The sequence below is a fragment of the Microtus ochrogaster genome, unplaced genomic scaffold, assembly GCF_000317375.1.
Source record: "Microtus ochrogaster isolate Prairie Vole_2 unplaced genomic scaffold, MicOch1.0 UNK121, whole genome shotgun sequence".
Classification (NCBI taxonomy): Eukaryota; Metazoa; Chordata; class Mammalia; order Rodentia; family Cricetidae; genus Microtus; species Microtus ochrogaster.
The window spans coordinates 645,519-656,444 of record NW_004949219.1 but is presented as its reverse complement, the minus strand read 5'-3'; the positions used below and the strand labels follow the sequence as shown (position 1 = coordinate 656,444).

Sequence of the window (10,926 nt, the reverse complement as noted above, 5' to 3'; positions counted from 1 at the left end):
TGGGTGCCCCGAGGATTCGGACCCAGTGCCCAGACAGGCTGGGCTGGTTGATGTTATGTGCCTAAGGAGGGCGGTGGGGCCGAAGTGGGGAGGGTTCTGCCCAAGAAGGCTGGGGGGCCAAGGAAGCTCTGAGCTCCCCGTCCCAGGCTGGCGCCTCGGGGCCAGAAACTCACCCCAAAGCTAGGACTCCTGGCGCCTAAGATCAGGCCTCTGTGCTGGATGGGTAGGTCGCAAACAAGGTCCCAACCCTGCTTGTTGCAGGCAGGCCCAAAGCTAGGTCTCCTGGCGCCTAAGATCAGGCCTCCTAAGTGAGTTTTTATGTGAACATACCACAGCCAGTTCTGGCATCCTTCACACCCTTGTATTTCATATCCCCAAGTCCAAGATGATCTTGTTTTTCCTACGTCCTACTTTCTGACCTGTCCCATCTGCTATTCATTCTTTGTCTGACTCTGAGATGTTACAGGACCACAGCTGGGTCCTCTTTCTGATTTCCCATTCCCTGGGGTCATCTCCGCTGTTGTATGCTGGGCTCCAGCTGTGTGCCGTTGAGTCCTGAGTCACAAGCCCTATGCCTCCCTTGCACTCTGTGGCTACTGCAGATCTCCCCCAGGGGCTTCTTGAGTAGAGGCATCTCATGCCAGTCTCCCAGTTTAGATCTGCCTCCCACGCCCCTCCCTCTTCTCTCCTGTGCATATGCTGGCTGCCAGTGCCAGCGCCCCCACCCCTGCATGGGCCCCACCCCTCATGGGCCAGAGGCCACCATAGTCCTCAGGGCTTCTGCCTTTTGTCTCACGCAGTGTCCTTGCTCTGCTCGGCTGTCTCTGGTCCCATCACTTCTGCTGCAGTGGCCACCTGCCTTGCCACCTCTGCACGTTCTCTGAATTGCTTTGTTGTTTTGCCAAGGCATTTTTGATCATACTCCCTACCAGTGTCTCCCGCTGTGTCCGGTGTCGGGGTGGGGCCTTCATAGTTGAGTTGCTAGCTTACGGATGTTTGATGTTCCCTAAACCTCTGTGACAAGCACCACAGACCAGAGCAAACTCCACAGCAGGGTTTGGTCTCTCCTGGATCTGTAGACCTAAGGAGAAGTGCTGATAGAGATGAGGGAGGACTCTGCCATACCTGTTCCTCAGGTGGTAGGCACAGGTCTCCACTCCCTAGACCCTCTGCCTCTGGTCTGTATCTGCCGTGGTCTGTGGTTTATGTCCTCCCTGGAGCTGGCTATATCTCTGTCTGCCACAACCTTAGTTCTGAGCAGTTTCACACTCAAGGGTTCTTGGTTTTGTTCTGTTTTAGTTTATTTATTTATTTTATGTGGGTTTTTTTTTTCTTTTTGTCTTCATGTATGCTTGTGCACCATGAACCTGCCCAGTTCCCAGCAAAGGTCAGATCCCCTGTAACTGGAGTTACAGACAATTTTGCAACACCATGTGAATGCTGAGAATCACCCTGGGGTCCTCTTAACCACTGAGCCATCTTTCCAGCCCTCGGTCTTGGATTTTCAGGGGATCCTATTCACCCTCTGTCAATCATTCAGCTCCAACCCTTTTGTCCTCCCTCACTCGTGTCTCTGTTATTTATGGTATTTATGTTGGGTGGGTGAGAACTCACCAAACACCAGGCAGAGGTGAGAGCTCCCCAGACAGAAGCTTCCAGGCAGAAGGAAGCAGATGCTCTAAGGTCCACAGAGGAGGAGAACTGTGGCCAGACTTCTTGTTTCGTTTGCTCTTTCTCTCTCATGTGCTTCATAGCGCAGTAAGCAGTAGGCTCTGCCTCTCTTGTGACGGTTCTGACCTCTTTCTCTAGAGTCTTTTCTGTTTTCTCTGTGCTAAGTACTTACACTCTGCGGCTCCGCTGTGTTTTGATTTCTGATGGTTGGGCTGTGTGATCTTTGGTGAGATGGCGCTACTTGAACCTGGAGGGCAGGTGTGGGGGTGTGCACCCTGTCACTGCCTGACACAGGGCAGGTGCTAGGAATGTTTCTGAGTCCACATCCCGTCCATTTAACCCTGTAAAACAGGCGGCATATCCCTTTGCATGGATCTTTGCCTTAAATAAAAAGTCAGACCATGGAGGTAGTTGTTCTGGGTAACCTCAGGCTCCTTCCACACAGAGGTCATGTGACTCCAACCCCTTCCAGGAACAACAAATTTGAAAGTCAATAGGCTGAGAGAAGCAGGTGGAGCAGCCTCTTGGTTCTCTGAGAGGGTCTCACTGTCTTGGGAAGAACGCAGTGCCAACCAGTCAGGACATTGTACCAAGGGGTGCAGTCAGAGCGCAGAGTGATGTGCACCCCGGTCCTAACGTGGAGCAGGCAGCGCTGGCAACAAAGCTTTCTCCTCATGCAGACATCTTGGCGATTCTCCATGTTCTTACTCTGGCAAAAGGATTGTAAAGTCTATAATTTAACTAACACTGTTTGGATTCATATTGCAGTTGAGTTGATTTGAATGCCATGTTAAAGACATGCAGAATGGCCCTTTGTTTTTCATGGGTGTGGGAAAACTAACGAGCAAGGCATTTCTATACGTTCCTGCAGGGGCAGCCAGGCTGCAAGGAGAGCAAGGCATTTCTATATGTTCCTGCAGGGGCAGCCAGGCTGCAAGGAGAGCAAGGCATTTCTATACGTTCCTGCAGGGACAGCCAGGCTGCACGGGTATTTGGGAAACAGCAAGTGCTTTCCATGTAGATCCTTAAACACTCATTTTTCCAATTACAGTGCACTGCGCTCTCTTGCCCTTGGGGCTCCATGCCACACTCCTTGGGTGTGTTTCACAGATTGTATACTGTTACTTTGGGGGGAACAGTCCAAGGTAAATGCTGTTATTCAAATAACCCCCAAAAGAGCATGACCTATAAAACTATTTCAGAAGCCCAAGCTAAAATAGAGCTGCCCAAAGCTCCCAGAGGAAGTGCTTAGCTGTTCCAGTGTAGGAATCAGCATGGCTGTCAGGCTAATTTGTACAGTAGACCTTGACTAGAATAGACAAGGATGGAACGAACACAGCTAACTGTAAACTAGATCAGCCGTGCCCAGCCTGCAGTGTGTGCAGTTGAGGCTAACGCTGAAGGACCCCGTCCTATGCGAACCCCAGAGGGCAGCCTCCTGGAGGGTGCTGCTGAGTTTGGGTTCACTGGGTTTCTTTTTCTATTTCTGTTACATCAGGGATTCCAGGAAGGACTCATGGGAGCTTTGGGATGTTTGTGAGTGGATGATTGCCTATTTCTCGCTAACTTCTACTAGAGTTAGTGTTGAAAATTGCTGTAGGATACAACCAGCAAGAGCTTCCTCACCCAATGAAGGCACAGTCTGTCTGGACTAATGTGGTTCCCTCTACCTGTTTTTTGATTGTGGTTCTGTTGAGGAGTCATTCTATGGACAGGGGAGTGCAATCTTTCTTCCTCCTCCTTTTATTCTTCTCTGTGGAGTCATCAGTTCCTTCAAATTAATGTCTATTGAATGAAAAAGGGTCAACTCTGGATCCAATACTGAAACAAACAGTAGTGGACAGGCAGCAAGCTGGTGTCCATGAGCAACATGGGAATGCTCACGTGCCTCCGAAACAGGGACAAGATCAGCTCCTGGCAGAGTCGGGACAGCTTCCAAGCTTCTTGCTGCTGACCAAGGCTGGCTCTTGCTTTCCAGTTCTTCCCCTACATCCTGCTGCTGTTCGCCATACTCCTGTACCTGCCCACGCTGTTCTGGCGCTTCGCGGCAGCCCCGCACCTCTGCTCAGATCTGAAGTTCATCATGGAAGAACTCGACAAAGTCTACAACCGTGCCATCAAGGCTGCCAAGAGCGCCCGGGACTTGGACCTGAGAGATGGACCTGGACCGCCAGGAGTGAATGAGAATGTGGGGCAAAGGTAACAGCGCCAGAAGGCTGCCCGTAGCCATCCTAGAATGAGTTCCCTGCCCTTTCTCTTGCCGGGCTAGCCCAGAGTGCGGATTGCCAAGAGTGGGTAGGTAGGTAGGGTGTCTGCCACCAGCTGGCAAGGGACAACCCCTCCCCACTGTCCTCAGGTCAGTGTTCCTTTCCCTGGCCGGCCTCATCCTTTGGAAAGTGGTTCTCCGAGGGATGATAGATCAAAGTCTCAAACAGAGCTTGCTTGCTTTGATGTCTGTAATGGAAAAGCGCAGAGGATTCTGGGGCAATCAAACATATGGAAGGGATGAGAGAAGTGGCCCCAATAGGTGGAGACCCTCCTTGTCACGTTCTTCCTCTGGCCCTGTCATTGCCAGTAATAGCAATAGTAGCAACAGCTATCTTATGTCTAAGACTGCTTGCCGTATTCCTGTCGTAGGGCTTCTGTTGCTGTGATAAGACACCATGACCAAAAGCAACTTGAAGGGGAAAGAGATTATTTTAGCTAACCATCCACCATTCCATTCCGTTATTGAAAGAGTGAGGGCAAGAACTCAAGCAGGGCAGGAGCTGATGCACAGGCCGTGGGGGAGAGCTGCTGACTGGCTCGCTCTCAACGGATGGCTCAGCCTGCTTCCTTACAGCGTCCAGGACTGCCAGTCCAGGGGCGGCACTGCCCACAGTGACCTGGGCCCTCCCACGTCACTCAACAGTAAAGTAAATGAAGCCCAAGCTTGTCCATAGGCCCCCTGCTACGGGTCTTTTCTCAGTTGAGGTCCTGCTTAGAAAAGTGCTCTAGCTTGTGTCAAGGTGACAGAAACTAGCCGTCCAATTCCAGGCTCTGTTTTATAGTGCAGCGTTATTAATTAACTGCTTTGTTTGCCTCTTTCTACCCTTTTGTTTCTGGGTAATAGATAAACACTGTCATGCAGTCTCTTCTGGGAGAGCCGGGGACCCAAACAATGCCATTTGGGTCCCCCGAGTTTCCCTAACCCTCGCTGGTAGAAACATATGTGTTCTAGTTGGGCTTAAAATTTCTTTATTAGCTTGCACAGAGAGAGATTGTAGTTTGAAAACAACAACAATAAGCCAGCTGTTATTCTGGATCGGATAAATTTATTTAATAGACATTGAGTCCTGGGTACCGGGCATTTCCCTAAAACTTATTAAGTATTACTCACATTTAATCAACCAAATTGTCTTTAAACTATTAAAAGGGGGCCTGGAGAGATGACTCAGCGGTTAAGGGCACTTATTCCTCTTGCAGAGGGCCTGAGTTTGGTTCCCAGAATCCACATGTTGGCTTACAAATGCCTATAACTCCAGCTTCAGGCATCTAACACCCTCTTCTGGTTCCTGGGGGCACTACACACATGCAGGCAAAGTACTCATATAAACTCTTGAAAAGTCTAGAATATTAAAATGAAAAAGAAGGTTTAAGCATGGTTTTATTCGTTAGTGCTTGAGTGAAGTTATAGTCAATGCGTTTGAAGTTTTCAGTGTGCCGGTGTTGACCGTGTCCGTGCCTTTGACATTTGATGAGACTGGCAAGCATCTCGGTTACTGTTGTTTGCTTCGTTTTCCAGTCTGTGGGAGATCTCTGAAAGTCACTTCAAGTACCCAATCGTGGAGCAGTACTTGAAGACGAAGAAGAACTCTAGTCATTTGATTGTGAAGTACATTAGCTGCCGACTGGTGACACTGGCCGTCATCCTGCTGGCGTGTGTCTACTTGAGCTATTACTTCAGCCTCTCCTCACTGTCAGACGAGTTTCTGTGCAACATCAAATCGGGCATCCTGAGCAATGACAGCACCATTCCTGACCGCCTCCAGTGCAAGCTCATCGCCGTCGGCATCTTCCAGCTGCTCAGCTTCATCAACCTCATCGTGTACGCCCTGCTGGCCCCCGTGGTCATCTACACACTGTTCGTTCCGTTCCGGCAGAAGACAGATGTTCTCAAGGTCTACGAGATCCTGCCCACTTTCGATGTTCTGCATTTCAAGTCTGAAGGCTACAACGACTTGAGCCTCTACAACCTCTTTCTGGAAGAGAACATAAGTGAGCTCAAATCATACAAGTGTCTTAAGGTGCTGGAGAACATTAAAAGCAACGGGCAGGGCATCGATCCCATGCTGCTCCTGACCAACCTAGGCATGATCAAGATGGATGTCTTTGATGGAAAGACCCCCATGTCCACAGAGATCAAGGGACAGGACCAGGGGAGCCGGATGACGGAGTTCAAAGGTATGCTTGGCTCTCTGGACAGGCACGCCTTTGTGTCAGTCGGGGCTGTCTTTACCTGCCTGTCACTTGGACCATCGCCCCAGTGCTGTCCTGGGGAAGAGTGTGGGAACAAATTGCTGTTACCCCGAGTTTCCAAACAAGGGTCAATCTGTACTTCTCGGTCTCCTCTCTACCTACCTTCTGGTTCTTCTGTCTGTGTCGTGTTCTTTGTCTCCTGCCCCGCCTCTGTTTCTAGCATCCTTGTTGTCTCTGTCTTGTCTTCCTGTCTGTACCTCCCATCTCTTTGTCCTTCTGCCTTTCCTTCTTTTTAGTATCAATTGTTTGTTCTTTGACAAGTTCATACGTGTTGACAGTACATCTTGATATCATATCCAGCTTCTCCACAATATATTCCCTAATATAGCCCCTTCCCACCTTCATATCCTTTTCTTTCCTTTCCTTTTCTTCTATGGCCCAGTGAGTCCAGTTAGCGCTGCCTGCAAGGATGTTGATTGCTCATGTTAGCGCTGCCTGCAAGGATGTTGATTGCTCATGTTAGCGCTGCCTGCAAGGATGTTGATTGCTCATGTTGGCTGTCTTGTACAGGTGACCATCGCTGCAGTGAGCTGGGTGCCAACCACGTCGTGTTCAGGAGCCAGCGTTTTGTCCCCCTGCCCCTTGCTCTTAATTTTTTTCCCTCTTCATAGGCATTCCCAGAACTTTGATTTAGAGGTTTGGGGGTTAGAATAGATGTCTCATTTAGGGCCGAGCGCTCAGCAGCCACTTCACTTGCTCTCAGAGCTTAAACCAGTCGTGAGTCTCTGCACTGGCTGCTGCCCACCACAGAAGGAAGGGTTCTCCAGCTAGGCCACACTGATCTATGGGTAGAACTGTCAATATATAGAAGGGAGTTTGATAACTTGTCCATTTGGCCTCTCTAGAACCTAGGACCTCCTGAGCTGTGTTTACTGTACAAGTGTGAATTCCCTCCTCTGGAGCAGGCCTCATAAAACCAAGAGAGTAGTTGGTTACTCCCAAAGCCACCATTTGACTTCCTTTCTCAAAAGAGGGACTTTCTTGCCATGACCTGACTTCAGACTAGGAAGCAGACACAGTAAAACACTGTGTGTGTGTTGTGAGAAGTCCTCCTAGCAGAGTAAACAGCACCATGCTCCCTGCTAGTCCTCCTTTCTAAATAGTGGTTTTAATTTTGACAGATTTGGACCTGAGCAGCGACACTACAACCAATAATGGAGAGAAGAACTCTCGACAGAGACTTCTGAATGCATCCTGCTGATGGTTTCGTTCTTGAGTTTCAAGTCCGTGGTTTCTGCGGCTGAAGCCCCGCTGTTGGGCCTGTAGCTAGTTGGCGGTAAAGTGTCTTTGTTAGTGATGTGGCGTGTGTTTTACCAGTCCCCGATAGACACAATGGCCGAAGTGTCATCTGCCACTGTGCCATGGAAGAAAGGGTTAGGACTGTCCCACAAGACGAAATGTGGAAATGAGTAATGGGCTCTGTCCGAGCCCTCATCAAAGGGCCGCTAAGAGCATAGAGCCTTCTGGAGCCTTCTAGAGCCTTGAAGAAACGCTGTTCTGGACTGACATGTTGCGAGACCTGGAGCTTCCGGAGAGCAAGCACTTTGGGAGATGTCTTGTTTTATGAGATGATAATAAACATGGCAGGATATAATTTAATAATGCCCCCTGTGTGCTCTTACTGACGGTTGAGGAAGGAAAGCACTTACTGGTCCTACAAGCAACCTTGGCCTGTGCACGGCAGCGCCCTAAGTTGGGTGTGACCTGGAGTCATGGCCCCTGTACTGGCAGACTCTCCTGTCACTCGCCAGCCTCAGCTGATTGCTGCCCTTTGCCCTCTGCAAGCACAGCAGGCTGAGGCCGTGCCTACTGAGATTGTGTATCAGTGATGCTATGGTGACTCTCAGAAGGAAGGCTTCAGGGACAGCCCAGTGGGAAATCTGAATTCAGATGTACTGATAGATGTTGTCAAGAGATCTGAGACAGGAGAACAGCATTTCACGGAAGCACAGGGAGGGGCACTTTGCCCAGTGTGAGCTGTGCACGGAGCTGATACGGTTGGAGACAGGTTGTTTATATTGGAGCACAACTTTTAAACTTGCAGATTAATTTATATAGTTGAGATCATTTGAGAAGAACATTCTAGCATTGATAAGAATTACAGAATACATTACACACATGAGGTCAGGATGGATGTAAGCACTGCTTTGTGAACAGGTTTATAATGGTCTCACTCTGTAGCTCAGCCAGCTCTTGGACTTGTGACAGTCTTCCTCGCTTGGCCTCCCAAGTGCCAGGCTCACAACTATGTCACAGGGCCTGGCTTTATAAACAGGCATGCTGACTTGGAATTCGGTAAAGTCCGTTCTCATTCTGACCGTGTGAACAGGCTGTACGTTCTCACTTTGTCTGCAGACCTTCCCATTTCTAACACCTTGTCTGTTGGAAGCCCTCAGGAATTGCCCAGGGTACCTCTGGCCAGTCTTAGGGGCAGCTGTTTACCCTATCTAATTGCTTTTTGATGAAGTCAGACATTGCATGAGTGGCTGTCTGGCTTTGGGAATGTACAGAAAAGCAGATTTGCTTATGCTTCCGTGGCAGGTTCTGAGTTGGGAACTCAGACATCAAGAGCGCACTGGGTATTTGAATGGTGCTGTTCCACAGTGCTTCCTCCTGTTGAGTTATGTGTGACGGGTGCCATGGTAACTAAGGACTGATTTGTACATGTTTATACTGTTGTGTTGGAGACATTTCTTTACAGTCCTCTGCAGTGTGTATGTGTGGGTTTTGTTCTTTTTTTTACTTTGAAATGACCTTTAAAGTGTTTTTTCCTAGGCTACGGATTTTTTTTTCAAAAAGCGTCATCTTGTAGCATAACGTGTACTTGAGGTAATAAAGAATGATATTTTAGGAGATCAGGAACTCTCCAAGCCCAGCCACATGTAGTCCTTTGGTCAAATGTGTGCTTGGGTCCTAGGTCTCTGTTTAGTTTGCCCTCCCTTCTCTCTTGAGCTACAGTAGAACCCATGGCATCCCAGGCATCTGACTTGGTACTGACTGTGACATATACGGGAAGGCAGTCCTGTATGGAGGGCGTCAGAGCCTAGCAACGCACAGTGAAGACATGGGTAGGTCTAAGAGATGATAGAATACCCACAGGAAGGACTTCCAGAAAGCAGAAGACCCTTTGTGGTGTTAAGAGGAGCCATATTGTCCGGTCCCCTTGCCTATTCCCTGCCCTAAGTTCCATAGCTGGTGGTTTCCAGGAGGCCGGTGACCATCTTCAGCCGTAAAGCCTCTAGACGAAAGTTTAGACAGAACAGCAACTAGGTTTAAGCAGTTGAGCTGCAGCTGGCTTCTCTACTTCCCTTCCAGGACATGGGGAGAAGCCCGTGGGGCACGTGGTGCTGCTGCTGAATTACAGCTCCAAGGAGCTGGTATACTGATGCCCAGCGGTGCACTTTGGCCTGGAGTTAGCCCCTCTGCCCGCTGACTCGCTGGCTTTGAGCCCTTCTCTAGGGATGAGGGGGCTGCTTTTGTCAGCACTTGTCCCTTTATTACAGACACAGCAGCTCCGAAATGACAACTGTGGGGCCACTGGCCTTGTTTTAAGTCTTAGTGGACTACGGAGGTTTCCAAACCAGACTCACAGTAGCATGGCAGCCTGAGCAGCACAGATCTTTCTGGAAGCAGTGTTCTGGCACATTTGCCGTTTTACCAAGGGGGCACACAGAGCTCTCCATCGTAGAGGCTCTTCAGCTCTGGGTGGGTGTTTAAAGTTACAACAGACTCAGATCTTGTAGCTTGTCCTACTGAGGGGAACGTCCCTTGAGAAAGCTGCTGCCTTCAGCCTGAGACTGGGCTGGATGTTGGCTCAACTGAGTCATGGTTGCGTACCTCTGAGAGAATGTCTTTTTGTTATTCCCCTTCACTTTCTAGAATCAAAGTGAATCCAAGTGAGGTGGGCAGCCTCTGGCCTGGAGTGACTGGGTATCTAGCATTAATCTCGTTTTCTCTGGAGTTCTTGCCTGTTGTGTGTCTCTGGAGTGCGGGCGGGGAGCATGGGACACAGCAACATCCTGCTTACATAACATCACCCTGCTTCACAGTGGTGCTGTTAGGGACTGGAAACCCCGCCTTGTTTGGTGGGTCTGTATTGCATGTGTGTTTTAGCATGTATGAACACCTTTATCGTGTATCCATTCCCACCCAAGACCTAGCCCCTGTGGCTTTGTTCTGTGAAAGACAGATGGCTACACCTTTCAGGACACGCACACTGCTTGCTTTAATCTGCTGTGTTGGAGCAGTACAAATCTTCAAAGGTCCAGCGTTCGAGGCTGTTAAAACTAGCTCAAGCCAGCAGCCGAGCTCACCAGGCCCCTTGTTGAACGAGCAAGCAAGGAAAGATTGTTTGTTAGCATCTCTGATTTAATGGGCGTGTGGTCCTCTGCAGGAGAGTGTGAAGGCTCTTTCCACTGACCTGTAGCAGCAGTGCGGCAGACAGACAGCCTTTCCCTGGAAACATGGGTGATTCTTAGCTTCTGACGTGAAATGAGTCATGATCACTCTCTGAGTTTATTTAAGTTCAGAGTTGTCTTGCAGTGGCTAGGGAAGTGGGAGTTTTAAGATCCTGGTCTCAGCGGTACAGAATAAACCTCTTAAAGGATCTGTGGCTGAAAATGTGCCATTACCAATGAATGTTTTGTCTTCAGGCACTGAGATGAACGGCTCCTTGGGGTGATCATTGGCATTTCCGCCTTAGGTCTCAAAGGAACCACACCTCTTTGAAGGGATTGA

The 10,926-nt window shown here is 49.4% G+C and overlaps 1 protein-coding gene across 1 annotated transcript in view; it reads left to right on the top strand.

Annotated features, from left to right (window-relative positions):
• Positions 1–7,821, top strand: part of Panx1 (pannexin 1) — a 46,242-nt gene extending 38,421 nt beyond the window's left edge. Inside the window, exons 3-5 of the mRNA XM_005371694.3 lie at positions 3,650–3,870; positions 5,456–6,114; positions 7,311–7,821. Of these exons, the coding sequence (XP_005371751.1) occupies positions 3,650–3,870; positions 5,456–6,114; positions 7,311–7,390 (960 nt within the window). The 3' untranslated portion in view covers positions 7,391–7,821. The remainder of the gene's footprint in view (positions 1–3,649; positions 3,871–5,455; positions 6,115–7,310) is intronic.
• The last annotated feature ends 3,105 nt before the right edge of the window (positions 7,822–10,926 follow it).